This window comes from Lagenorhynchus albirostris, chromosome 1 (genome assembly GCF_949774975.1).
Source record: "Lagenorhynchus albirostris chromosome 1, mLagAlb1.1, whole genome shotgun sequence".
NCBI lineage: Eukaryota > Metazoa > Chordata > Mammalia > Artiodactyla > Delphinidae > Lagenorhynchus > Lagenorhynchus albirostris.
In genome coordinates, this window is record NC_083095.1 from 171,975,337 (window position 1) to 172,003,187 (window position 27,851).

General features: G+C 41.9%; 1 protein-coding gene and 1 pseudogene across 7 annotated transcripts in view; both read left to right on the forward strand.

Annotated features, from left to right (window-relative positions):
* The window catches only part of CELF2 (CUGBP Elav-like family member 2), a 527,802-nt gene extending 516,462 nt beyond the window's left edge, over positions 1–11,340 (forward strand). For 6 of the 7 annotated variants that reach the window (XM_060160102.1, XM_060160117.1, XM_060160126.1 and 3 more), the window contains 2 exons: positions 2,691–2,834; positions 5,945–6,301. In XM_060160102.1, the coding sequence (XP_060016085.1) occupies positions 2,691–2,834; positions 5,945–6,072 (272 nt within the window). In that variant the 3' untranslated portion in view covers positions 6,073–6,301. Of the gene's footprint in view, positions 1–2,690; positions 2,835–5,944; positions 6,302–7,491 lie in introns of those variants that run through there. The other variant, XM_060160092.1, reaches the window with a different exon arrangement.
* Positions 11,341–27,439: 16,099 nt separating this feature from the next.
* Positions 27,440–27,567, forward strand: LOC132505040 (U4 spliceosomal RNA; annotated as a pseudogene).
* Positions 27,568–27,851: the final 284 nt, after the last annotated feature.

A 27,851-nucleotide genomic window follows, 5' to 3' on the forward strand; every position in this document is an offset into this window, starting at 1 on the left:
ATCTTAACATTAGCTTAACTAAAACATAACTTAAAAGGCAGGTCATACTGAGAAGCAAAGGAACGACCCCATGAGGTATTCCACTACTAAATAGTTTTAGATTTTCTACTCCTTAGTTCTGTTCTTTAATCAAGAAAGTTGAGTTAATTTGATGTATTTAGTCGTGTACCCTGGTATATATTTTCCGACTGGAAAGTGAACCAGTCTGGCCTTGTAAAGAAATGGTTTTAATATTCTCCTCAGCTAATCTTCTGAAGGGTTATGGCATCCCTACAGATCTAAATTCAGGCAAGCTCACCACGTTTCCTGCCATTCCTAAATATCCTCTGAGCTCTTTCACACCCTTCCCATCTCCCTGTGTTTGCAAGAGGCATGTCACACACACAGCATTAGGTAGAGCCTCCAGATCCCAACTGGCGGTCTGATACAGACACCCCCAGTGCTTTCTGCTACATCAGGTGCCCCATGAGAAATATGAACGTGAACACCCAGCCAGCTGGGACCAATGATACAACTGAACGAGCTCTAGCAAGTTAGTCGCGTATACTAGAGGCCTGAGGAATGTGTGGTTAGTCAGCAGGTTTTTACTGAAGGGAGACAAAAGGAAGATACCTAGGTTGAACCCCCAAAAAACTGTTTCTTTACCCTTGGTGTTGTCTATGGCAGTAGCCTCCTTCACTGAATATTGAGGTTTTCCATACCAAGTCACCTTTTTCTCATTTTAGTGTTAATGACTTCGGCAGTTTGCAAAATCCAAGTATTTCTTGGTGATGAGGAAAAAGACAGCCTCCTTGGGTTTACCTTCTTCCTGTTTTCTTAGTCCCCTGTCTGGTCTGGGTACGTTCAGAATGCACTGCATTCGAGAAGGCCAGGACTACCCAGGCATGGCCAGTAATCTGTCACAGTGCATTAAAATTGCATTTTCTCCCCAGGCTTCAGGAGGTGAGCTGACTTCACAATTCCCATTGGGCCCCATTAATCCTCATTTGTGCATTTGGACCTTCTATTCAGAAGGCATATCCAGTATGGGCAGTACCAGCTCTGCCTGATAGACAAACTGCAGGAGACGTACACGCATAGTGGCCCTCAGAACACCCACCTCCAGCGTTTTGGTTTTGCATCTATTCATATTAAGCTTTGACTGTTTAAGAGTTGTCTTTTTTTTTTTTTTAAACAAAGAAACATCTGGGGACCTAACCCTGTAATTGTGCCCCTTTAAATACAAACTGTGTCTCTTGCACTGGAACATGGCTATGCCCCTGGAAATTGTGAGCAATACGGAAAATTAAAGTGGCCACGTTAACACTTAAATAAGAAAGAAATGCTTCATCTCTGTGGCTTCAGAAATTTGCCTCAAGAAGATTTCCTTGTGAAAAGTCCCATTCATTAGAATACTTTTTTCTTTTATGATTGTGTGTTTGTGTGTGTGGAAAGAAACTTGGTTTGACTTTTCTTTGCAAAGATGTTTATCCCTTTTATTTTTACAAATACCCCAGTTCTCTCTACCCCAGTTCTCCTTCTCTTCGGCCCATACAAACAGACACCCCCCAGCCCCTGGGGCTTCCCAGTGGAGCAGGCAGTCCTGGTTCCTCTCCTGCGAGAGTCAGTCAAGGCCCCGTGAACCAGGTGCTTGGCTACTTCACCAGTTTTATGAGCTCCCTTCCCTCCCAGACACCATGCCCAGAACATCCTAGAGGAATCCAGCCCTGGGGCCTCCCCAGAACCATCTGGGGAAGGACCTACAACTCCCCCAAGCACCCTCTGACCTGGAAAGCATTCTCGCCTGTGACATATTAGAAGGTGATGACCTGCTGTAATCATTGGGATTCCCTCCTTTCTGCTTCCTTTAAGCTGCAGCTAGTTCTTCTGCAGGTGGCTAGAGAGATGGGAGAATGAAATGGAAGGGAACTTAAGAGTGCTGTCCTGTCTGGTGTAGCTAAGATCGCCCCTACTCTGTCCTCGTTCCTTGTATTTCTGGAAGTTATGGTGGAGAGCCAAGAACCAGGCTTCGCTTAGTCTCTGACCAGCTTGTGCACCTCATGCGCTCAGTTTGCAAGGCTAATTCCCAGTGGTGTCATTCCGATCACAGTTGTGAAACTCTAGCACCTACTTTTTCCTGCCTTGACTCATTGCCAGTCATTTCTAAGAAAGATGATTATTAGACTGTGTGTTAAGAGATCTGCCAAATCAGAACTGGATGGATAATTAGGTAAATGATTGAGAAATCCAAGCAGCATTACTGCTATATTCATTACTTCTAAATTGCTGCAATTTGCTTAGAGTACACAGGACACTGTATCCAAGAGAGAATATATACTACGTACTATAAAACATGGCCACGTGGGAAAAACCCACGCCTTTATTCTCCTCCCCGACTCTACCCCTCGTCTGCCACCTTCACGCCCAGGAAGACTGAAAATACGTGCTCACGCGCAGTAAGCAAATGTGACCCACAGCTTATAGATGAAAAGGAAGCCATTCTTAACCGGTGTCTCTTTGGAAGTCAGGAAAATGTGCAGGACGACTCCTGTCCTAAAAGACATACCAGCACTGGACTTGTATCCATCTCTGTATGAGGGAAAGCCACGTGCTTAGCCCATCTGTTGTTAAAGCATTCCTGAGAAGGGGCTTTGGGAACTGAGAAGTGCAGAATACCTTACACTGATGGTTTTTTTTTTCCCCCTCTTTAGGTCCAGAGGGTGCAAACCTCTTTATTTACCACCTTCCACAGGAGTTTGGAGACCAGGACATCCTGCAGATGTTCATGCCTTTTGGAAATGTTATCTCTGCTAAAGTCTTCATTGACAAACAGACCAATCTGAGCAAGTGCTTTGGTATGCGAGAGAAGCCAGCTAGAATGCACAGTGCGCGGCCAGCAAGGGGTCATGGGAAGGCAAATGTAATGGCCAGCATTTAGATGCCGGGACAGGGCCTTCCGTGTGTGTGGTGGTTCCAGGTTGTCTGGATCCATGTAAGCAGACTGGGTCAAGTCATCTCATCAAAAAGGCAGAAAAGACCTGGGAGAAAGGAAAGATCTGGGAAATTAAATGCCCATATAGTAGGTAGTGCTCTATGCTGTACTCAAGGGCCTTACTGCCTATAACTAATCACCTTCCATAGTTGACCAGCAACAGTCTCTTTGGGCCCCCAGTTTGAACCACAGGCTTCACCGGATGGAAGGAGTTTACTGACTGTAGTGTAGTTGAGACTCCTGATACAGAATGGCACTGCAGACACTTTGCCACAAACCCTTCCAGGTCCACCAGGACTCAGACCCTGTGGGTGTAGGCAGCACATTGTACTGGGGGCTTATTGTTCAGCATCTGGATGTACATAAAAACACACTCATTGATGCACACACCTTCACAGTAGGGGTGTGCTCAGGCCACGCCCAACATAGCAGTTCCGGGAGCCCAGGGACGGTGGCTGGTTTAGCTCATGGTGACATGAAGTGCTGCGGTGTGCTGGGATGCTGGGATCTGCAGTGGCTGCCTGAGTGGGTGGAGAGCGCAGGAGATGCAGGTGTTCTCAGAACACTGGACATCCCAGCTCCTCGGTGGCCCGAGCTGTCACGGTCTCCTTCCTCAAGCAGCCTGGACTCTGGCTCCCTGGGGCATTTTCGCTCCCTGAGAGAGTATGGCAGGCTCACTGCATGCCCTAATGTTTTACAGAGGAGGAGAACATTCATTAAATCTAGTTCTTGTTTTATTTTTTGAACCCTTGTGTTCCCCAAAGTAGTTTAGAGGCTAGAATGTTCAGAGCATATACTTCTAACTTGGCAAGTTCTGGCCCAGTTTGAGATGTCACATTTGCTTTAATCACTCCTCCGATTTAACGACTCACATTGGTCATAGGTGCTAACAGTAGCACAAAACAAAATAAAGTAGAACAGATGTGGGCAGAGGAGAATAGAAGTGGGCACGGTGAAAAGGAAAGGTGGGGACGGCTCCTGCAGAGGCACAAACTCAGACTTGGCGCCCGGCTCACTGGCGACGGGCGGCCAGTCTGAAGAGAGTGCTCTGGCTTCTGAAACTCCACTCGCGTAACGTCCTTCTGATTTCTGTGCTGTCACCCAGGAAAGCCTGAAGCCTCTGTTGTTGGGGGAATTAGCGTGTCAGCCATTTCAAGTCACTGTTTCTATCCAAGTGGAAAGGCTGTTAGCCTGAACCCATTACAGGTATATAAACGCCCTTGTAATGGTTCACGAGAGAGTGAAATGGAAAGTAAGTTGTTACATAGGCTGTGTGCATGTCTCAGTAAGGGCTCCCCATTGGGAGCTTCCCTGAACAAGGCTTGCGAGCTAGACGTTTATAGTCTTCATCGCTAAACAATGTCCTGAGCTTATTTGGAGATTAGAAAAAGGATTGTAGTTCATGGTTTGATTTTGAGAAAATATTTACCGTCTTGAAAAGAGATTATATCAGCCCCCAAACTACTTAACCACTGTGTTCATAATAATGCATCAGACAGTTGTATTTAGTGTTATGCACTATGTTTTCAGTTTTTATTAAAAAGCTGTAACATCCCATATGTAGGTGTGTCGGTGAGACAGCCTAACTTCTTGGGGTCCCAGGTTTGCTGGTTATAACGTGGTACCCCATTCTTCATCCTAAGCTCTTGGCCAGGTTTTGTTATCCACTTTGCCCTTGACCCATTTCCATTCTTCAATCATCTTGCTACCTCTGGATAAGACGTAGGAGGAAAGGAGAAAATCAGCAAAAATCTTAGATTCAAGATCACATTTATTGGGAATTTAAATTTAATAAAAATTTAAACCACCATTTTGCATACAGGCAGCCTATGAGAAGCTATTCTGCTTATACTGTATGCCTATTTTTATCAGCTGAGAACTCTGCTAAAGGTATATTTATGTCCCTTTCTTCCTCCTCTAATTTGTAAAGGAATGTTCTCCTTAGCTTTATACTTTAATAGTAGATAGATAGATGGAGAACTTGGTATAAAACCTTCTGAACAGTGGATGGTCAGAGCTGAAATCCAATCAGTATAACTTCCTTTCAACAACAAAAGTAAGTAGGGACAACACTTAAGAAACTTTTGCATGTAACCCCGCCCCCCAGCGCTGAAACAAAACTATGTGGTCAGAATTCTGTTTCTGGGTTTTGGCAGAGCCTGGGTGGTCGTCAGAAGCGTCTGAGTGTTGGTACAGAGAAAGGTGGTGGGAAGTATGTCAGGATGGCTGTGAAGCCCTGAGCTGTTTAGACTGTTTATTCTCCAGGACAGCTGGGGATACAAGGTAGCAATTTCCATTCTGCTGAATTCACCGGAGCTTTGAAAATGGAGGTTGAGATAAGGAGAACGGGCACAGCATTTCCCCTGGGCCCCTAGGTTCCTCTCAGTAACAGCTCCAAGTGGTAAAAATGAAGTACAAATTATGCTAGAGTTAATTCACCAACTGACCCCGTCCTGTATACATGGAGAATTGGAATGGAAACAGTCAGGGTCTTGGGCGGCATACCGGTTATGCAGCCCTTCCCTCAATTATCCTGCTTTTAAACCTCACCTGGTTGGGGCATGTGAGCCTCTGGGGGCCCTTGGAGACCTAGAATATTTGTACCACTGCTTCTAGGAGCAGCACTTACTGATGTATTGGAGGCTGGTTCGGGATTCTAAGGGACTTTAAACCCAAACAGGTTTGACTGAAATCAGTAAACAGACTAAATTGACTCAATGTTTGAGATTTTAGCCTTCTGCAGAGGGGTTTTGTTCTCATGATAGCAAGTTAGCGGTCCAGCCAGCTTCTCCACTGCTTCTTAGTGGATGTTTCCAGTGTTGCCCCTAAAACATGACCTGTAGTCCGTGAATTGAGTAGAGCTGACCCGAGACCGCAGGCTGGGCACGTGTCACTTAGCATCTGCAGCCACCCTCCTTTGCTCCCCTGCCTCTCCATCTTGATTCCCGCCCTCCCTCCGCTTGTGTCTTCCAGGTTTTGTTAGCTACGACAATCCCGTGTCTGCGCAAGCTGCTATCCAGGCTATGAATGGCTTTCAGATTGGCATGAAACGCTTGAAGGTCCAGCTGAAGCGCTCCAAAAACGACAGCAAACCTTACTGATCCTAACCCCAGAGGCTCCCTGCTCTTATTTTAGCTTTCTTAGGGTAAGTCCCACGAGCCAGCCTGGGCTCAACAGGAAAGGCAGAGGAGGACCACATTGCCAACTTTTACCAAGAGAGACGGTTATTTTTACAATAAGGCCTCCATTACCCCCTCCCGGGCCCCCTACCCAGTTCGCCATAAACTCGGCTACCTTGTTTCTATCGAGTAAACTCCTCCTCCACTTGTACCACTGTATTCTCCTTTGTTTTGCGATTTGAATCTCCTTTTACCTTTTTTGTTTTTTGTTTTTTGCTTTTTTTAAAGAAAAACACATACACAATAAATGACATCTTAACAACTTAAAAGGCAAACAAAGGCTAACGTGCAATTCTAACTCTGAGACCCACCCCCCTCCCCCTCCCCCTCCCTGTGCCCCAGAGCACTGCCTGGAGAATTCGCCCCTCCTGCCCGCGCCCACCCCGCAGAGGGGCGCCAGCTGTTCATAGAGGGTAAGGCGGTGGCCTAGCGCGAGAGAAAAGCCAGGAGAAGCACTTAAAAACAATACAAAATGTCTTTCCACTACATTTGGTTTGTTTTAATAAGTAGGATTTTATTTTAGTGTTCAAAGAAACATGACATTTATTGGTCAGATTATTTACACTGGTTGTCTATTTTGTTATTGTTTTATTTTAGTTTTTAGAAAGGATTAATGTAAAAAAAGATTTAGAGATCTGTTTCTTAAAGCTACAGGGTTTAAAAATTAAAAATGAGTGAAAATACTTGATGTTTCTTGAAAGATAAATTTAATAATAAATAAGTAATACATAAATACTACATAAAAAGAAAGCCACAGGCCTGTAAATTTTATTTGTAAAAAAAGCATTTCTATTTTTGTACAAAATTTTTACTGCCTCAGAAATAATGGAAGTTATTTATTGCCTATTGTTAACTTATTGGGTACCTAAAGAGCAGCTCTCTGTGCTAGCCAGATCCTTCTGAAGTAGTCTCTAGAGGAATCGTTCTAGGAATGGGCTTTTTTTCACCGTTGAACCCTAGGCCTCAAGTCCATGCTTTATCCTCTCGGTGTCTGTATCTGTCTGATGATTTTGTTCGTAACTGCCATTATCTAGTTTACAGTTCAGTCGTCTGACTTTCCCCATCTGTTACATTCGTTGAAACTGGACCCTCTCCCCATCCTTTGCCAGCCCCTCACCCCAAAACGCCCAGAATCCATCCCCTCTCCCTCTCCGGATGGATTCTCTTGGGTTCCTTTGTGCTGTGGATAAAGAGTGTAAGAAATGCAAATTACGTGGATGGCTCGTAGACTCCCTAATGACCTAAAATTTGCATTAGTTTTTCTCCTGCACCCTGAAGAGTGATTTTGTTGCTGCTGCGTAGATTCTGTGTAACTTTTTACTCTCCCTGTTTTCTCCCTAGACATCTTCATGCCCGTTAGTTCACCGTTTGCCTAGCATGTCCCTGTGGCGTCTCAAAAAAAAAGTTTCATCGTCCCGTCATTGTTTCTGATGTCTTTCTGACCTCACATCATATTTGGTTCTCCTACTGACCTTTGATCTAGTTTGACCTTTGAAATTTGCATGTGACCTCATCTAGCTATGAATTCTGGGAAGTCAATGTGAAAAACATTGCTGCATTCATGCAAGACTGAAATTTATTATTACACAAATTAATAATAGGAAAAAACCTGTGGCAAAAATGTTTCTTTTTTTTTCTTTTCTTTTCATAAAACAGACTTGAAAGTATTATACAGGGATTGGCATTCTTCCCGGTCACTGGTAACAATAGCAATATGTGTCCAGGGACACAGAATGTTGGTTTCTAACAGACTACTTCCAAAAACAGTTTGAGAAAAAAACTGTCTGATTTTAAGTCTCTAGAGGTCTGTAATAGTTTTTACATTTTTCAGGCAGTGTAAAGTTTTTTGATAAGGCCATTTTAGGTGGCTCACTTTCTCATTAAGATATATATATAGAACCACTTTTTGTAGATTAGTATAAGAAAAATATTTACCCTGTTTTGGGGCAAATGCTACCTATTTGTGTCACCTTTTGCTGAACTGACTCACAGTTAGACAATCCATGGTTTAATGCACATGAAATTACCTATATTTTATACTGTTTCAATGTACAGGAGAAAGGTTACTGTAAACTGTGTTAACGTTGGTGCTTCTGTGAATTAAGTTGTGGTTTCATCATGAGTCTTATGGTCTTAATGTTCTTTGTTGATAAGACAAGTTTAGAATTGGTTTACTTAAAACAAAAAAGAATTTCAAAAAAAAGTTGTTTGCTTACAAAAAATTTCATGTGAGGGAAAAAAGAAAACCTATTCCAGAGTAAGTTTTGTGTTGGCTTGTAAAGCATTGATGTCATTTTTTTTTTTTTTGTGGACTATTTAGATGTGTTTGTGTTCAGCAAAATGTGATTTTTTTTTCTTTTAAAGAAAAAAAGTGAAAATATATAGTGCCAAATTCCAAAGGTACTTCCTTCCTAGAGCTTCAGTGTGTTTCTTGTGAGAAGTAATTTGATAACATGGGTATTTTATTATGTGTTTTGTATAAATCCCTAATATTTAAAAAACAAAAAACAACAAAAAAAGAGGTTAAAAAGTTTGTTAACTTGCTATCCTGTGGTCTTGTTGCCTGAAATTGTTATTGTTTGTTATTTCTCTATGATGTTTTTTGTAAGACATTGTATAAGTGCCCATGTCTCACTTTTTTAACCACTCTGAACATCAATGCTGTGACAGCAACCTCACAATGTATTTTCTTCATGATATATGGAAACCTCTAAGGTGAGAAAGTTTTGAACTTTTAACCCTTTCTACCCAGCGCTATCTGGAATGTTAACTTTTTATGCTGTCATCATTTTCATTTGTTTTGGGGTGTTTCTAATTTGGATTTTTTTTCCTGCATATATCTTTGAGTTGTTTCTGTCTTTACTACTACTTTATCCTTTGGTTGAGAGCCAAAAGAAAGGAAAAAAATAACACTTTAAAAAGAGTTACTGGATAAACCTTCTGAGGGGAACAGTAGCTAGTCAAGCACCTAAATAAACCTTAAATTCAATATGCTTTTGAGATCAGGTTAGTGGTATGTTCCAGTTTAGAATAATTTCATATACCTTCCAGTTAAATGGCTTTGTGATGATGGGGTAGTCTTTTGAGGGATTTTTGGTTTTCTTACATATTCCCAAATTAATGTTTCTTATCAGCCATTGTGCAGTGGATACCTCTGAATAAGCCAGGTGTCTGGAGTTAGAAGTTGACAATCCTTTTCCCTGCCTTTTTGTTTCTTTTGAATTGAATGCATCTAAAGGGGACTGACCATCAAAGGCAAACTCAGTTCATCACAGTTACTGACCAAATACCTAGCACCCGTTCCTGCTGCCACTTTCTAAAGCGCCATATTTCTTTGACTTTCACTTCATGTGAGCAGGTCTCTTGCTGTCCTGACAAACCCCAAAGTCATCCCCACAGTCCCAAAACACACCCCTGCCTTTCTGGAAGCTTCTTTGTCTCTCTAATGGAGTTCAGAAACTGCTGGCTCCATTTCCTTCCTCCTTTTCCCGCTCACCACCCTGTTTGGTTTAATATGTGTGTGGATGTGATAGCCCTGGGATGGAAAGGACTAGCCTCTAATAATGATGCAAAAAAAAAAAAAAGTTTCCTTCTTATAGCACATGCACTTACAATGAAATGATCTGTATTATCCTCACACGTGTTTACTACTGCTGGGGCCTTCCTTCATCCTTCGAGGGCTATTTTGTACTTCCTGCAGCAAACAGCTGAATAACAGAGGTTATCGCACTTGTCTCTCTCGTGTAGATGATAATATGGTGGTACACAGATACATCCATAAGAACACAAGACAACACCATTTGAATTTCCTAGACTGTCTCATTTAGAACCTCTTAGCAAGTATACAGAAATCTTAAACCATTTTTTCCCATTTCTTCACTGAAGCCAGAAGCGCTCCGGTGCCCTCCTCCCACTGCCTGCATCTCCCCCAGGGGAGCTGAGTGCACTGACAAGAGGCTCAGGGTGGGCACTTAGAGCTGAGTGTTTATTCTGCAGGCAACCAAGACAGACTGTCTGTTACAGGGAAAGTCTTTTTTTGGGGGGGAGGGGGGCATGTTTCATTGCTAAAAAGGTAACCCTCCTCAAAGACAAGTTGTCCTTTTCTTCACTTTCTCTCTTAATATCAAAAGGAAAAAGCTGCAAGGGTGCGAAGGGCCTGTGCCAGAAGAAAAAACAAACACACAGGGAAACTGCTTTTTTAAAAATCAAGTGTAGACAATAGTCATTTTTAAACTAAATTAGAGAATTGCGATCAAATGGCAGTCCTCAAAGGCGTAACAAGTTCATCTTTCTTTCACCATAGGGGTTATAGTTCTTTGGCTTGTGCTACTCTGGACTCATTTTACTGTTTCTGTTTTTATTATCTTAAGTGCTAATTAACAAGAAGAAATAAAATTTTAAAAAAACCTGTAGTTTCATTACCTTTTTGAATAATGTCATACAAAAAAATGTATTTGTGTTTTTTTGTGCTGTGAGAATTGTTGTTTGTAGATTAATAATATCATTTTGTTTAGAATTACAAAATAGTTTTTAAATATTGTCTGAGAAAAGCCAAAGTTAATGCAACCTAGTGGAAAACTGTAAGACCATTTGAGTATTGTTTCTGTTTTATTGATGCATTTGGATTTTGTTGTTTGATGGAATTTGAGCCAAAAAAAAATACGCAGGCTTTCCTATTTCTACAACTGATTGTACTTATGCATTTTGTACCAGTGGAACTTTTTATACTGGAGATTAAAAAAAAAAATGGAAATTTTTGTGGCTTACTCTAGTGGGCCCCCTGACAATGACTGATTTCAAGTTTGATTTCTGGTTGATAGAAAGAAAGTTGCTTTTCTTTTGAGAATTAAAAACTTTGGCTTGATTTCTTTTTTCCCTTTGCTTATATCTAGCATTAGAATTTTGTCTTAAAATACAGCGGTAAGTTTCACTTTTTATTCTGTATTGTGCAGTTACACAATAAGGTAATTAGATTTAGAAGTACTCAGTCACTTTAAGTGGATAAATGTATTAGTTAAAACTTTAGGGGTTTGCTTTTTTGCTGTTTAGATCAAAGTTTTTTCTGATTCTTCTGTCCTCATTGTGAACATAACCGTGTAGTTGAAACAGTCAAACTTATTTTTGTAACGTATGTTATTGTGTGATGCAGTTTTTTGCTTCTGTCTCCAATATTAAACCATTTTCCTAATACTTGTTTCTCTCTCTGAGTGTTGTATTGTTGGTAGTCATTATATGTTGGTGATACATCTACACACCTCACTGTTCCACGTATGTTTTTTTTTCTATATGTTGTGTAATAAGATACAGTCGATTCCACCTAAGTGAATATCTGATTTGGGGAAGGGGGAAACTACACACCAGCCACCTCTAATTTATGTACAACAGCCTATTTTAACCACTGCTTCCAAGATTTATACTTATTTCTATGGTCCACCTACAGAGTTGGATTTGCCAAGACCTTATCTGGTCTTCTCACCACACTGGTATATTTCACTTACTCTCTCCCCTTCCCTTGGGTATATGTATGCAGTTCTTAACACTCATTAAAAATGGCTCTGCTTTGCTGCATAACCTTCAGAAGGGAAGCAGCAGAGCTGGGGTTTCTTCTGCCTACCCCTGAGTCCAAAGGCATATCATTACCATCAAACTCTTCTCAGAAACCAGTCACATTTTTTAAAAGAAAGAGGTGAGCTCTCAAGGGAAGAAAAAATAAACTTAACTTACCTGGTGAATAGATGTGAAAGGTGTTAAATTTAAATCTATGCGTTGCCATCAATCAATAGATATGTATAGAAAAGTAATTTAAATTATTTATTTTTAGAGCTAACTGAATCCAGGAGCAGCTTTAATTATTAAAACTAGTGGAAGAGAAAAGAAATACTTGCAAGGGCTCAAATGGAAGCTCTACTCAGTCTGGTGGGATGGGAGGGGGAAGAGGTAAAGTTTCTCATGCCCAAGTCTTCATACTATATCATCCGTTTCCAAATGAAAGCCAAGAAGGCCATATGCATCCACACACTCCTTCTGGAATGAGTGTATATTTTGTAAAAAGTCTTGTCCCCCACGATCGCCCCAACCCCAGCTAGCAAAAAGAGAACTAGAGAAGAAAACCATTCCTTGTATGCCCTCGAAAGCTGAAGCCACAGGCCCTCCTCCCTCTTCTGCCCATCTCTTCTGCTCAGGAATCTGACCGCTCTCCAAGTGCTCTTACAAGATTCCATTGACGTCTGCTCTGATCTCTCCCTCCAACTCTTCAGACGCACAAGCTCTGTCCAACTCAGGCCACCCAGCACCGGCAGCCTTCCTCTGGCCGCCAAGGAGATTTTCCCTGCAGGTGCTCAGGCTCCCCACCCTCCGGTTTCGGCAGCCCCTCTGACCCCTAGACTGTCTTTTCCAGTCGGCTCAACAACAGAGGGGCCAGGTGAGGCGGAGGGAAGGAGGCTCTTTCCCCCATAGGCCGAACACCTCAGTGAAGTAACTTCCACCAGCTCTAAACCTGCACAGATGAGAGCTGACTTCCTGCCAATATTTCTGCTTTAAATCTCATCAGAGCCTTCATCAGTTTGCCTCTGAAAACCCACTGCTTACATTAGTGGGAAAAGACGGCTATGGGCGTGATTTTTCTTTCTTGTATGTTATTATCGGGGGGGGGGTGGAGGGTGTGAGGGAGGGGAGAAGGGGGGTAAAGAGGGTGATCGATTCTTTCCAAGATGCAAGTGTTTACTTTTTAAATATTTAAGTCATATAAGTATATAGGTCTACCATTTGGCACAAGGCAAAATACTCAGCATGAGTAAAAGAAGGGAAAGACAAAGCCAGATTTTTTTGTTGTTTTGCAAAAACAACAGTTCTCCAAAGAAGGGGACAAAAATGCTAGTTCCCTTAAGCACTTAAGACTGTAAAGTTTGTCCCTGCCTAAATTCACACTTACCCTTTTGATTCTTTAAAACACCACTGCAGTGTCAGCAAGGTGTATCTGCTTGCCATACATGGACCACCTTGGGAAATGACAGACCTGTCAACGTTTACCTTGCTGATGGGAGCCACATATCTGCACAGCCCACAGCAGTTACGAGCAATTTCGGGCTGGCACTCTTAGCTGGCAGGCTAGGAAACACAGTGAACATTAATGTACTGTGAATCGTTCCTGATAAGTGAATAAAAACATTGTGACCAAACAATCAGCTTATTCACTTATCAGGAATCGACTGTTCTGCTAATTCGCTGTTTTTGTTTTTCATCTCTGTTGTAGTTCACTATTTCTGCTGTGTTCTGTTTTCTCCTCTCATGCTTGGGCAAAATCACTGGGAATATTATCTTCATGTGACCATGAAACGTTTATATCAAGTGAAAATGATATCTTAACAAAATCTATGCACTTGCTATCAGGAACACAATACTGGATGTGTCTTATATATATTGAACTATATAGTACTCGATTTCTTAAATAAAGCTTAAGAAAGGATTCTTGTGTGTAAAGTTAATGTGATTATTTTTCAAAGCAGTGTTTCTAAGGGGCATTTTTGTTCTTTTCTGTCTTGAGTGATACAGGTTATTTTTCATTAAAATTATAATCACTGGCTTTATGACTTAATATTCAATAAATTGACTTTGGAAACAAAATGGAGTGGGGGGAAGTTCTTCCTGGTGCATTTTAGCGAGAGTCATCTGGAAAATCATGCCCTTACTGGTGGCCCTGGCAAATCTCTACCCAGGCGCTGAGGGCAGCAGAAGAGAGCAGTCCCTTCGCCACCAAAAGACACCTGGAAAGCGTCCAGAATCTGCCCTAACCTAGAAAACCCAACTGCCTTTCTAAATGCGATCGATCTCTTTAGGCTCAGAAGAAAGGGGACGAAAAAGAAAGGCAGATCGAAGAATAATGCTGGTCTGCACCAAAGTTTTTCCAAAATGAGATGACACTAGAACCATACCCTGCTGGAGAGCGATGGCGGGTCTATTCAGGACTGCAAAACGAGCGAAAGCAAGAGAAGGGGTTTGATCACTCAGGATGAGAAGGGTAAAATTTCAAAGCTATATGTGAGAGACATCCTATAACAGCTGCAAAGCTTATATGGGAGGCCTGCTGCTTGGTCCTTTGAAGGAATATTTTTGAAATTTTTCCTACAGGCCATAAGTCTGAACAGAATGGCATTTCCTGTTAGATTTTTTTTGCTTTGAGGTTTTATGTTAGATTAGTTTTTCTTGCTTGATGTTTGATTTGAAGAAAAAGTCGTAAACTTCTACTTGCAAAACGGCACAGGCATCCTAATCCTTTATAAAACAAATCTTAGTCATCCCTGATAGCGAGGGACAGGGAGATACAGTTAATGAAAATCCCCAGATAATCCAAAATTCTTGGTCCAGTCTCTGCCTCCTCCCACCCCAAACCTCCTACTCATATATTTGTCATCAAACCAAAAACTTCTAGTGAGAGATCAGAGAAATAGCCAAGGGTAGCAAAACGAAAGGGTCGAGATAGACGTGCTTACTGGAGCCCATGCAGTTTGAGGTTGGAGTAGAGGTTCTGTTGTAAAAAAGGTTAAAACCACTGGTCTACATGAACTGGGCTCGGGTGTTGAAGAGCTGGTGGGCTTACCTTGAGCATCAGTCACATTGCTAGAAAGAATCCTCTATGAAAAAGGACACATTTGAGGCAATAATGGGAAGAAGAGCTCTGAGCCTCAGGGAAGAAAGGATGAACACTGACATACTCCGCTCTCAGGTCTGCAGCCCCGATTCCATCGTCCCCCACTCCGGAACTCACCAGCCGGGGGCTGCGTGCTGGGAGACCAGCTCAGAGCCACAGCTTGAGGGTCTGAGGGTCTGTCAGGCGGGAGCTGCTTTAGGGGGAATGCACCGTTTCTTTGAACCTTTCGCTACTGGCAGTGAAGCTGCCTGGCACCAACTTCTGCCTGCCCACATCTGAAGGATATTTTTAAAAATAAAAAATATATAAATATGTATATTGCATACAAAAATATAAAAGACATAGTATGTGTTCTGCAACTGATCAAAGCCCCAAGTAAAAGTGCCCAGCTTTGAGACGCTAGATGACCCCTCAAGCGCGAAGCTGGTGTTAAAGGTAGGGAAAGTATTCAATACTTAGGCATACTCTCTGGAGCCACGCCCCCTCAGTTGGAATGCCAGCTCTAGCACTCATCACCCGTGCAACCTCTCAGTGCCTTAATTTCCTCGTTGGCAAAACGGGCATAAGAATAATACCTACTGCAAGGGGTTGTTATGAGGATTAACTAAGCCAATACTTAAAAAACGCCGAGATGAGGATCCATCACATTGTAAGTATTCAGTAAGGTCAACCAGTTAGTAGCAGTGTTCGTATCTACCGACATGGTGGGCTAAGCTCCCCTCCACTGGCCTGGTCTATTACTTTTTCCTGCTAGGTATGCACTCAGCCATCCCCAGAGAGCCCCACGGTTCTCCCTGGGTTCCTTGGGCAACTATGGACAAGGTCTGACCAGAAACCGCAGGTCCTCCAGCAGATATCTCTGCACCAACAAGCTCCAGGACAGGCTTCTCCCCTCGTGAGAAACTGTACACTAGAGGCATACCCACCCTTAGGCTGCCCTAAGCCTTGGGGAACAACAACTAACTCCATCCTCAGAAAAGGAAACTGATTCCTCACTCGAATCCACCCCTCCCTACCTTTAAGTATTATATTTAGGTATCTCTTACCCAAAAGAAAAGCCCAGCCATCCAGTTTAGGTCCTATGTGGGAATGACAAAATCACCTGGAGGTTCGCCTGTAACAAGCCTGTAGGTTCTATGCCCTTCCAAGGCAAAGCTGTGTCCTCAGTAGCAACCAGAACGTATAGGTCTTTGACCACCTTGGGAAGAGCAGGGGTCAGAGCTCAGAAGCCTAGATAGAGCCAAGCAGAGAGCTCGCTAGACCACGTCACCACACGCCCAGTTTAACCGAAGGTGCTCTGCTTTTGCTTGTTTTATTTATTGGTGGTCCATGCAGAATTTTATTTAGAAATACAATTTTGTTACTAAAAGCACAAAAGGTTAAAAACCACTGCTTTAGAAGAATGGAACTCAGACAGGGCCACCATTACCTAAGCCCTGTGACATACATTTATTGTCTTTGGAATCATTCTCTCCTTCCTTCTCCTTTCCTCATCTCTCTACCACTTCTGTGTTCCCGTAGTTCACCGTCTGCGACGCATCATGACATTCACTATTTGCTGTGTGTTTACACGTTGCTTACGTCTGTCTCCCAAGCTAGACTGTGAGCTCTTTGAAGGAAGTGACTGTGTCTCATTCATTGCTGTATCCCCAGTGCCTCAACACAGTGCCTGCCATATAGTCAGTGTTCAGAACTGTTGGATGGACGGATGGGTGGGTGGATGGATGTAGCAGGTGACATTGCTAGGGAGGGAAAAGCATTCCTTATGAAATGGACAACTCAGGAAATATTTGTGGAGAGAAGTGTGACTATGGGATGGGATGAGGATGGTGGAAACTGGTGGCAGAAGTCAGGAGCCACTATGGGAGGCCTGGGGCACAGATGGGGGTGAGGAAGAACACTCAACTGCTCGTGCACCCCAAATATGCAGGCTCTGCTTTGTTGCCACAGAGCTAATCAGCTACTGGGTCCTGAGTGGAAAAACATTCCTGCAATTAAGTGAAACTACCTTGAGTCCTACTGTCATCTTTTCTTAAGCTAAATTTTGTACCCTCTCAGGAGTATTTTATACCTAGGGACTGTCCCTAGATATATTCTTCATATCTAAGAGACCAGACCACTGACCTGAGTACAAATCAATAGAAAACTATGACTAGAGGCACTGGATGCTAAGGCACTCCTGAGAAGCAGGTCAATTCACGTCCTCTCAGCTGCAGCTACTGTTGAGCCTAACAAGTTAGTGCCTGGAGCAGGATGGGGGCTGGGCCAGCCCACAAGCAATACAGTACAACTAAGTCATCAGAACAGCCTTGAAGGCAAACAGTCCATGCTGCTGCCAGGATGCCATGTAGCTCCAAGCATCCAGGAAATGCACTTGAATACAAGTAATGTATCCCAACTTGTCAACAGCTACCACAAGGATAATGCATAATCCACTAATCATTCATTTGTTCAAAAGTCATGTACTAAGCAGCCACTCCACACAAGGCACGCAGGTAGGGGCTGGCAGTGCAAAGAAAAGTAATACATGGCCCTGCCTCCAGGACTGCCTTGATTAGCATATCTGCCAAGTAAGGAGAAACCCTTCCAACCAGCAAGAGCAGATGGTCCAAACAAAACACTCTCTCCCCACAGTGGACACTATATCACCACAGCACCCACACAGGATTATGTACTGAAGAGCCACAAACAGATGGCAGCTGTTTCAGACTTTCTAGTCCTTCACGGAGCTCAGTGCTACTCAGACACAATGTCTCCCTGGCTAAAGCTTAAAGGTCTGTCCTAGAGAAGAATGAAATACACTGGGTGATGGGGGTGGAAGAGCTGGGAAAGTCTTCTCAACACCAACGTCTCTACCCAGGGCAGAGCTGAGCAAAGTGCCGTATGTGCTCAAGAGTCGTGTTTCCCAACTGACCGTCTATGGCACATTCTTAGCAGTCTACAGAATGTGTTCCATCCAATAACTTCACCACTTAAAAAACTATGACCTGAAACAAATGGGAGCCTTCCCATCAAGGAGTGCAATGCGGCAGGGAGGGGACTGGTAAGGGGAGACAGAGTCTCGGCGGGAATGAAGGATGGGGCTATGGCATGAGAAAATGTCCTGCAGAGCTGATGGTGCAGTCACCATCCACCTGGAGCTCCAGGGTCCCAAGCCCAGAAGCTTGCTCTTCACCCAGCTCCCACCTTCCCATCTCACTGTGAGTGTGTATTCCACATTCCAGGTTCATCTTCCCCTAAAGGGCTAGACATACTCCTACTCCTAGTATCCCCTTCAGCCCAGTCACGTATTGGCTAGAACAAACCAAAAAGGAAACACTGAGGACTCTGTCACTAAATATGATAGGAGTGACGTGACCAAGAAGGTGACATAGGTCATTCCCGACTTCACTCCCCTTTACAAGAAGAACAGCTAACAACTATCATGGGCAAGACACCACTGAGAGAATCCTGGGAACAAAGTGAGGCTGCAGCACCCCACTCTCCACCACCACAGAGATAAGACAAACTGCAACAGAAGGGTAGAAGCAGCCACATGTGGACCACATGCCCCTCCCCCAGACCAGAGCAGCACAGCACCATGCCAAGAGCTCTTCCCAGAGCCTCCGGTTCCTCCAGTGAGAAAAGAGAGCCCAGGGGTGACATCCAGCCTCCCTAGCACAATAGGTCACTTTGTGGGAGCCCCAACTCTAGCTTCACCCCATAGGAATCATGGGAATCCGTGAGGCTCAATCATGGGGAGTCTGATCATGATGAAGAAGTGGGGAGGGGGTTCCAGCAACCAGCCCTTGGACCTTGGCAGACCAAGTTCCTACCTGCAGAACCTAGGTAGTAGTCCCTACCTGTGGCTTTGCTCACCTGCAAAACCAAGGTGGTGGTGCAGCGTGACCAGAGAACTCAGCAAGGTGCAGGTCTGCCTGATTCAGGTCCTCATGTGAGCTTTGCTGGCCCTGGAGGCTGGTCTGCTCACACCCAGGCAGAAGAGCTGAGTCAGCCCCACCTGCTGTGGAGGATGGCTCCTGCCCCCTGCATCCCCTCACCAGAAAGCTTGTTTGGGAAAATTTGGGAATTGCCTGAAGTGGGCCCACCCAGTCCCACCCAGGCAGGAGAGCTGAGTCATAACTCACATGCTGCAGAGTACGGCCCCCAGCCCCATGTGAAAGAAAGAGCTGCAAGAACACCTGGAACCTGCTGCATAACCCAGGAATGCTTGAGCCAAGAGGCAGGTAGGCAGAGCTGATCACCCCCAAAGCAAAGCCAGTGGCCCGGGACTTCCCTAGTGTCACAGTGGTTAAGAATCTGCCTGCCATTACAGGGAACACGAGTTCAAGCCCTGGTGTGGGAAGATCCCACATGCCAAGGCACAACTAAGCCTGTGCACCACAACTACTGAGCCCACATGCTGCAACCACTGATGCCCGCATACCTAGAGCCCTTGCTCCACAACAAGAGAAGCCACCGTAATGAGAAGCACACGCACCGCAATAAAGAGTAGACCCTGCTCGCCACGAGAGAAAGCCCACGCGCAGCAACAAAGACCCAACGCAGCCAAAAATAAATAAATTTAAAAAACAAAACAAAAAAACAAAACCAGTGGCCCTGTTCAGCCAGGGGACCACCTGGGGCATGGGTTAGCTTGCACCAAGACCACAGAGAACCTTAGCAGCCTTGGAGCTGCTTCTGTTGTGCCCAGACAGAGAAACTAATTCATAACCCCACTCATTACTGGATACAGCCTTCAGCCTGCCAGACCAGACAGTCTTACCAGAGCACGCAGCAAGCTGCGTAGCCCACCCAACAGCCCTTCTTACAGTGACACCTGAACAAAGAGCACAGCCCATGGCTTTCCCTCTATGCAGAGCAAAGCCTTGGAATCACCTGACCAGAAATATTCAGTGTACACTCTTGCCTGATTCAGGTCCTCAAACTGCAGGGAAGCTAACTCTTAGCCCCACCTACTGCTGAGCATAGTACCCAGTCCTGGCCATCTAGTAAGCCTGACCAGAGAATCCAGACAACCACAAAGCCCATCCTACAGCCTCACTTGGACAGGGAACAAGCTAGCAGTTCTATCCAGCTGTTCTCAGCCAGTGGCACACACCCCTCACCCCAACCTCACAGTTCAAACAGTTGCCTCACCAAAATCAGACCTTACAGCAGGCCCCACCTGTCCAAGGACATTACCAGCAGACATGCGTAAAAACCCAAACTGAGCTAATGATAAAAACTATCTCTACCAAAGCAAACCTGCAAAGTCTGGAAAAGGAGACACCAATGTAAGGAATCAAAGATTATTAAAAAATCAGGAAAATATGACACCACCAAAAGAAATTAATAAAGCTCAAATAACTGACCTTAAAGAAATAAAGACCTATGAATTGTCAAAGAATTCAGAATAATCCCCCTAAAGAAGTTTAGTGAAATACAAGAAAATAAAAACAACTGAATGAAATTAGGAAAACAATGTATTAACAAAACAAGAAGTTAACAAAATGAGAAGTTCAACAAAGAAAGAGAAACCATCAAAAAAGAACAAACAAATAGAAATTCTTGAGCTGAAAAATACAAAAAGTGTCTGAGGAATTCCACAGAGAGCTTCAAAAGCAGGCTCAACCATGCAGAAGAAAGAATCAATGACCTGGAAGATAAGACATTTAAATTATCCAGTCAGAGCAAAAAAAAAAAAAAGAATGAAAACTAGTGAAAAAAGCCTACAGACTTATGGGACACAATGAAAAGAAAATATTCACATCATGGGAATTCCAGAAGAGAAAGAGACAGAAAGTATATTTAAAGCAATAATGGCTAAAAACTTCCAAACTAAACATCCAGATACAACAGGCCCAAATGATCCCAAACAGGGTGAACCCAAAGAAAGCTACACCAATACACATTATGATTAAATTGTCAAAAGTCAAAGACAAAAAAGATTTTTTAAAGCAGTAAGAAAAAAGAAAGACGTTACATACAAGAGAACCCCATAGGACTACCAACAGATTATCTTAGCAGAAACTTTTCAGGCCAGAAGAGAATGGGATGACATATTCAAAATTTTGAAAGAAAAAAACTGTCAACCAAGAATACTGTCCTTCATAAATGAAGGATAAAGACTTTCCCAAACAAACAAAAGCTGAGGGAATTCATCACCACTAGAACTGCCTTACAAGAAATGCTAATGGAATTATCTGAGTGGAAATAAAAGAACACTAGTTAACATCATAAAGACATAAGGCAGTGTAAAACTCACTGGTAATAGTAAATATATAGTCAAAGATAGATTTTATAATAAGGCAATAGTGGTACATAATTCACTTACAACTCTAAAAGTTAAAAAAAATAGTAAAAATAACCAAAACTACAATGATCTGTTCTTAGTTACACAATATAAAATATATGTAAACTGTAACATCAATAATCTAATATGTGAGGGGGAGAAATAAAAGTGTAAAGCATAGGAATTCTATTGAAGCTATGTTACTAGTTTAAATTTGGGTGTTATAATTTTAGGATATTTTATGTAAGCATCATGGTAACCATAAGTGAAAAAACCTGTAGTAATTACACAAAAGAACGTGACAAAGAAGTCAAAGCATAGTGATACCAGAAGACATCAAAACGCAAAAAAAGACAGCAGGATAAGAAACAAGGAACAATGGACTTACAAAACAACCAGAAAACAATTAATAAAATGGCAATAGTGAGACCTTACTTATCAATAATTATTTTAAATGTAAATGGATTAAATTCTCCACTCAAAAGACAAAGGATGGCTGAATGGATTTTGAAAAGAAAAAACAAGATCCAATGATATGCTGCCACAAGAGACTCACTTTAGCCTTAAAGACACACAGAGACTGAGAGTGATTGGATAGAAAAAGATATTTCAAGCAAAGCATAACCAAACCAAACCAAAAAAGGGTAACTACAGTTATATCAGACAAACTAGACTTTAAACTGAAAATGGTAAAAAGAGACAAAGAAGGCCATTATATAATGATAAAGGGGTCAATACATCAAGAAGATATAACAACTAAATATTTATGCACCCAACACCAGAGCACTTAAATATATAAAGCAAAAATTGTAGAAGAGCTAAAAGAAAATGTATGGCAATACAATAATAGTTGGGGACTTTAAATAACCTACTCTTAAAAATGAATAGATTATCCAGACAGAGAATCAATAAGGAACCAGTGAATTTGAACACTATAGACCAAATGGACCTAACAGACCTATATAGAACATTCCATCCTACAAAGCAGAATACACATTCTTCTCAAGTGCACACAGGAACATATTCTAGGATAAACTACATGTTAGGCCACAAAACAAGCCTCAGCAAATTGAAGAACACTGAAATCATACCAAGTATCTTCTCTGACCACAATGGTATGAAACTAGAAATCAATAACAAGAGGAAAACTGAAAGTTTCATAAAAACATGGAAATTAAATAACACTCTTCTAAACAACCAATAGATCAAAGGTGAAATTAAAAAGTATCTTGAGGTAAACAAAAACGGAGACACAACGTATCAAAACTTATGGGATACAGCAAAAGCAGTTCTAAAACGGAATTTCATAGCAATAAATGTCTATATTAAGAAGGAAGAAGGATTCCAAATACACAACCTAACTCTACACCTTAAGGAACTAGAAGAAGAACAAACCGAGCCAAAAGTTAGCAAAAGGAAGGAAATAATCAAGACTAGAGCAGAAATAAATGAAGTAACAGGAAAACAATCAAAAAGATTAACCAAACTAAGAATTGGTTCTTTGAAAAGATAAACAAAGTCGACAAACTTTTAACTAGACTAATCAAGGAAAGAAGAGAGGACCCATGCAAGAAAATTAGAAATGAGAAAGGACAAGACTTCCCTGGTGGTCCAGCAGTTAAAAATCCACCTTCCAATGCAAGGGATGGGGGTTCGATCCCTGGTTGGGTAACTAAGATCCCACACGCTGTGGGGGCAACTAAGCCCACGTGCCACAACTACAGAACCCATGCACTCTGGAGCCCACCTGCCACAACTAGAGAGCCCACACGCTGCAACTAGAGAGAAGCCCGCATGCTGCAACAGCCCGTGCGCCACAACGAAAGATCCCACATGCCGCAACTAAGACCTGACACAGCCAAAAATAAATAAATATTTTTTTTAAAAAAAAGGAAATGAAAAAGGAGACATTACAACTGATGCCACAAAAATACAAAGGATCATAAGAGGTTACTATGAACAACTATATGCTAGCAAACTGGCCAACCTAGAAGAAATAGAAAAATTCTTAGAAACATACAAACTATGAGTTTGATTCAGGAAGAAATAGAAAGTCTGAATAGACCAACTACTAATAAGGAGATTGAATCAGTAATCAAAAATACCCCAGTGAAGAAAGTCCAGAACCAGATGGCTTCACTGGTGAATTTTACCAGACATTTAAAGAAGGCTTCAGCCAATCCTTCTCAAACTCTTCCAAAAAACCAAAGAGGAGGGAACACTCCCAAACTCATTTTACAAGGGCAGCATTACCCTCATACCAAAGCTAGAAAGGACACTACCAGAAAACAACACACCAATATCCTTCATGAATATAGATGCAAAATTTCTCAATAAAATAATATCAAATCAAAAAGCACATAAAAAGTATCATTCATCATGATCAAGAGGCTTTTATACCTGAGATGAAAGGATGGTTCAACACACACAAATCAATGTGATACCACATTACTAGAATGAAAGAAAAAATCATATGATCATCTCAATAAATGTAGAAAAAGCATTTGACAAAATTCAACATCCATTAATGATAAAAATTCTTAACAAATTAGGAATAGAAGGAATGTACCTCAACATAATAAAGGCCATATATGATAATCCCACAGCTAAATCATATTCAATGGTGAAAGACTGAAAGTTTTACCTCTAAGAACAGAAACAAGACAAGGATTCCCACTCTCACCACTCCTACTCAACATAGTACTAGAAGTTCTTGCCAGAGTAATCAGGCAAGAAAAAGAAATATGAGGCATCAAAATTGGAAAGGAAGAAGTAAAACTGTGTCTATTTTCAGACATGATTTTATATCTAGAAAATCCTAAAGACTCCACCAAAAAAACCTGTTATATCTAATCAACAAATGTGGTAAAGTTGCAGAATACAAAATCAGCATGCAAAAGTCATGTAGCATTTCTATAACATCAAATTATCCGAAAAAGAAATAAAACAATTCCATTTACAATAGGATTGGAGACAACAAAATACTTAGGAATAAATTTAACCAAGGAGGTGAAAGATCTAAAATCCAAAAACTACAAGACACTGATGAAAGACATCAAAGATAACACAAATAAATGGATATAGATCCCATGTTCACGGATTGGAAAAATTAATATTGTTAAAGTGTCAATACCACCAAGAGCCATCAACAGAGTCAATGCAATCCCTATCAATATTCCAATGGCATTTTTTAGAGAAGTAGAAAAAACAATCCTAAAATTTATATGGAACTAAAAAGACCCTGAATGGCCAAAGCCATCCTAAGAAAGAAAAACAAAACAGGAGGCATCACACTTTCTGATTCCAAGCTATCCTATAAAGCTATAGTAATCAAAGCAGTATGGTACTGGCATAGAAACAGACAAATAGATAAATGGAACAGAATCAAGAGCCCAGAAATAAACCCAAGCATATACAGTCAACTAATATTTGACAAGGGAGCCAAGAATACCCAATGGAGAAAACACAGTCTTGTCAATAAATGGTGCTGGGAAAATTGGATAGTCACATGTAAAAGCGTGAAACTAGACTCCTATCTTATACCATACACCAAAATTAACTCAAAATGGATTAAAGACTTACATGTAAGACGTGAAACGACGAAACACCTAGAAGAAAACATAGAGAAAAAGCTCCTTGACATGGATCCAAGGATCATGATTTTTTAGATATGACACATAAAGCAAAAGGAACAAAATCAAAAATAAGTAAATGGGATTACATCAAACTGAAAAGCTTCTGCACAGTGAAAGAAATCATCCACAAAATTAAAAGACAATCTACAGAATGGGGAAAAACATTTGTGAACCATACATCTGATAAGGGGTTAATATCCAAAATATATAACCAACTTATACAACTCAATGCACAAAAACCAATAATCCAATTTTTAAAATGAGCAAGAGGCCTGAACAGACATTTTTCCAAATACAGTATATGAATGGCTAACAGGTACATGAAAAAACATCATTAGTCATTAGGGAAACACAAATCAAAACCACAAATATCAACTCCTGCCTGTTCGAATGGCAATTATAAAAAGACAAGAAATAATAAATGCTTGATGAGGATGTGGAGAAAAGGGAAACCTTGTGCACTATAAACTGGTACATGTGGAAAACAGTATGGAGGATCCTCAAAAATAGAACTACCATATGATGCAGCAATTTCACTTCAAGGAATATATCCAAAAGAAATGAAAACACTAACTCAAAATGATATCTGGGGACTTCCCTGGTGGCACAGTGGTTAACAATCCGCCTGCCAATGCAGGGGACACGGGTTCGAGCCCTGGTCCGGAAAGATCCCACATGCTGTGGAGCAACTAAGCCCGTGCCCCACAGCTGCTGAGCCTGCACTCTAGAGCCCGCAAGCCACAACTGCTGAGCCCGCGTGCCACAACTACTGAAGCCTGTGCACCTGGGGCCTGTGCTCTGCAACTAGAGAAGCCAACGCAGTGAGAGGCCTGCGCACCGCAACGAAGAGTAGCCCCTGCTTGCCGCAACTAGAGAAAGCCTGCGCACAGCAACGAAGACCCAACGCAGCCAAAAATAAATAAATAAATTTATTTTTTAAATGATATCAGGGCTTCCCTGGTGGCGCAGTGGTTGAGAGTCCGCCTGCCGATGCAGGGCACATGGGTTCGCGCCCCGGTCCGGGAAGATCCCACATGCCGCGGAGCACCTAGGCCCGTGAGCCATGGCCACTGAGCCTGCACGTCCGGAGCCTGTGCTCTGCAATGGGAGAGGCCACAGCAGTGAGAGGCCTGCGTACCGCAAAAAAAAAAATAAAATAAAATAAAATAAATAAATAAATAAATAAAAAATGATATCTGCACCCCTATGTTCATAGCAGCATTATTTACAATAACAAGACATGGAAACATCAATGGCTGAATGGATAAAGAAGTTGTGATATACATACACATACACACATACACACACACACACACACACACACACACACATACATACCATGGAATATTATTCAGCTATAAAAAAATGAAAAAATCCTCCCATTTGCAATAACATGGATGGACCTTGAGGGCATTATGCTAAGTGAAATAAGTCAGACAGAGAAAGACAAATACTGTATGATCTCACTTTTGGAATTAAAAAAAACCAACATTCATAAAAGAGATCAGATTTGTGGTTACCAGAGGCGGGAGCAGGGAGGGGGAGATGATAGTCAAAAGGTATAAACTTCCAGTTATAAGAAAAATAAGTATGAGGGATGTAACATACACATGATGACCATCATAGTTAACACAGCTGTATGGAATAAATGAAAATTGTTGAGAATAAATCCTAACAGTTCCCATAATAACGAGAAAAAAAGGGTTTTTTTGCTGCCTCTTTTTATTGTACCTATATGACATGATGGATGCTAACTAATCTTACTATAGTAAGCAATTCACAATGTATAGAAGTTGAACAATTATGCTATACACCTTGAACTTATACAGTGATGTATGTCAATTATATCTCAGTAAAACTGAAGGTAAAAAAAGAATGTGATAAATATATAATATTCACATATATTATTACAATAGTCCAGTTTAAAATTTGGATAATTTATTAAGTTACAATGTGGTATGAATGTGGAAAAACTGATCTAAAGCAATATTTTCCAAATTATACTGCACAGACATTAACCTGCAAGATAAGTAATCTATGGGAAACAATAGGGTTTGGTAGCTGAGATGGTGTGAGAAATGCTGTTAACTACAGCCTCCTCTTGGAAATTCACAATGTGTATTAACATATGAAAAGCTCCAAGAAGCAAAGATCCACCTATTTAAACTTGCTTAACCCAGTGTTTATTAAATAGGGCATTCATTCTTAAAACTCTTGGGGCTTCCCTGGTGGCGCAGTGGTTGAGAGTCCACCTGCCAATGCAGGGGACTCGGGTTCGTGCCCCGGTCCGGGTAGATTCCACATGACGCGGAGCGGCTGGTCCCGTGAGCCATGGCCGCTGAGCCTGCGTGTCTGGAGCCTGTGCTCCGCAACGGGAGAGGCCACTACAGTGAGAAACCCGTGTACAGAAAAAAAAAAAAACAAATCCCTGTATCATATAATACCTATTAAACTGAGGAACAATATAGTGTGATGTCATAGGTTCAAATCATGTCAGGTTACGCGCATGGCCTTTGGAACAATACTGCCTGCATTTGAATCCTAGCTAGTGCTCCCACTTATTAGCTATTAGTTTCTTCATCTATAAAATGGATAATAATAATACCTACCTACATGCAAAGTATTTATAGCAGCACTGACAACACTATAAGCACTATATAATGTTGATTAACATCCAGCAGAATGAGTGTTCTAAGACACACTTTGAGAAACACTGGTAGAGAATCGAGCCCTAGCTTTGCGCAGTGGCAGTATCGTAGCCAATGAGGTTTATCTGAGGCGCAATTATTGCTAATTGAGAATCGAGCCCTTTAGAATTCTGGGGCTCGGGTCTCTCCATGGGAAGATTACCAACTCGTTGGAGACAGGGGTATATAATTATGACACAGTATGTTAAGTACTGAACAAGGAGCAAGTGAGGACTCTGGAACCGAGAGTAGGGACGGAGTAATATTTCTAATGGTGAGGGACGTTTCAGGAGAGAATCCACAGCCAAATGGACAGAAATCCTAAAATGCGTGTAGGATTTCACCAAGCAGAGAAGTGGGGAATGATGGCAGCCAAGACCGGGCCTGGTTGGCAAACAGTAAGTAGCCTGATTTGACTAGAGTGCAGTCTAAGTTGGAAGACGGGGAATGCACTGGAA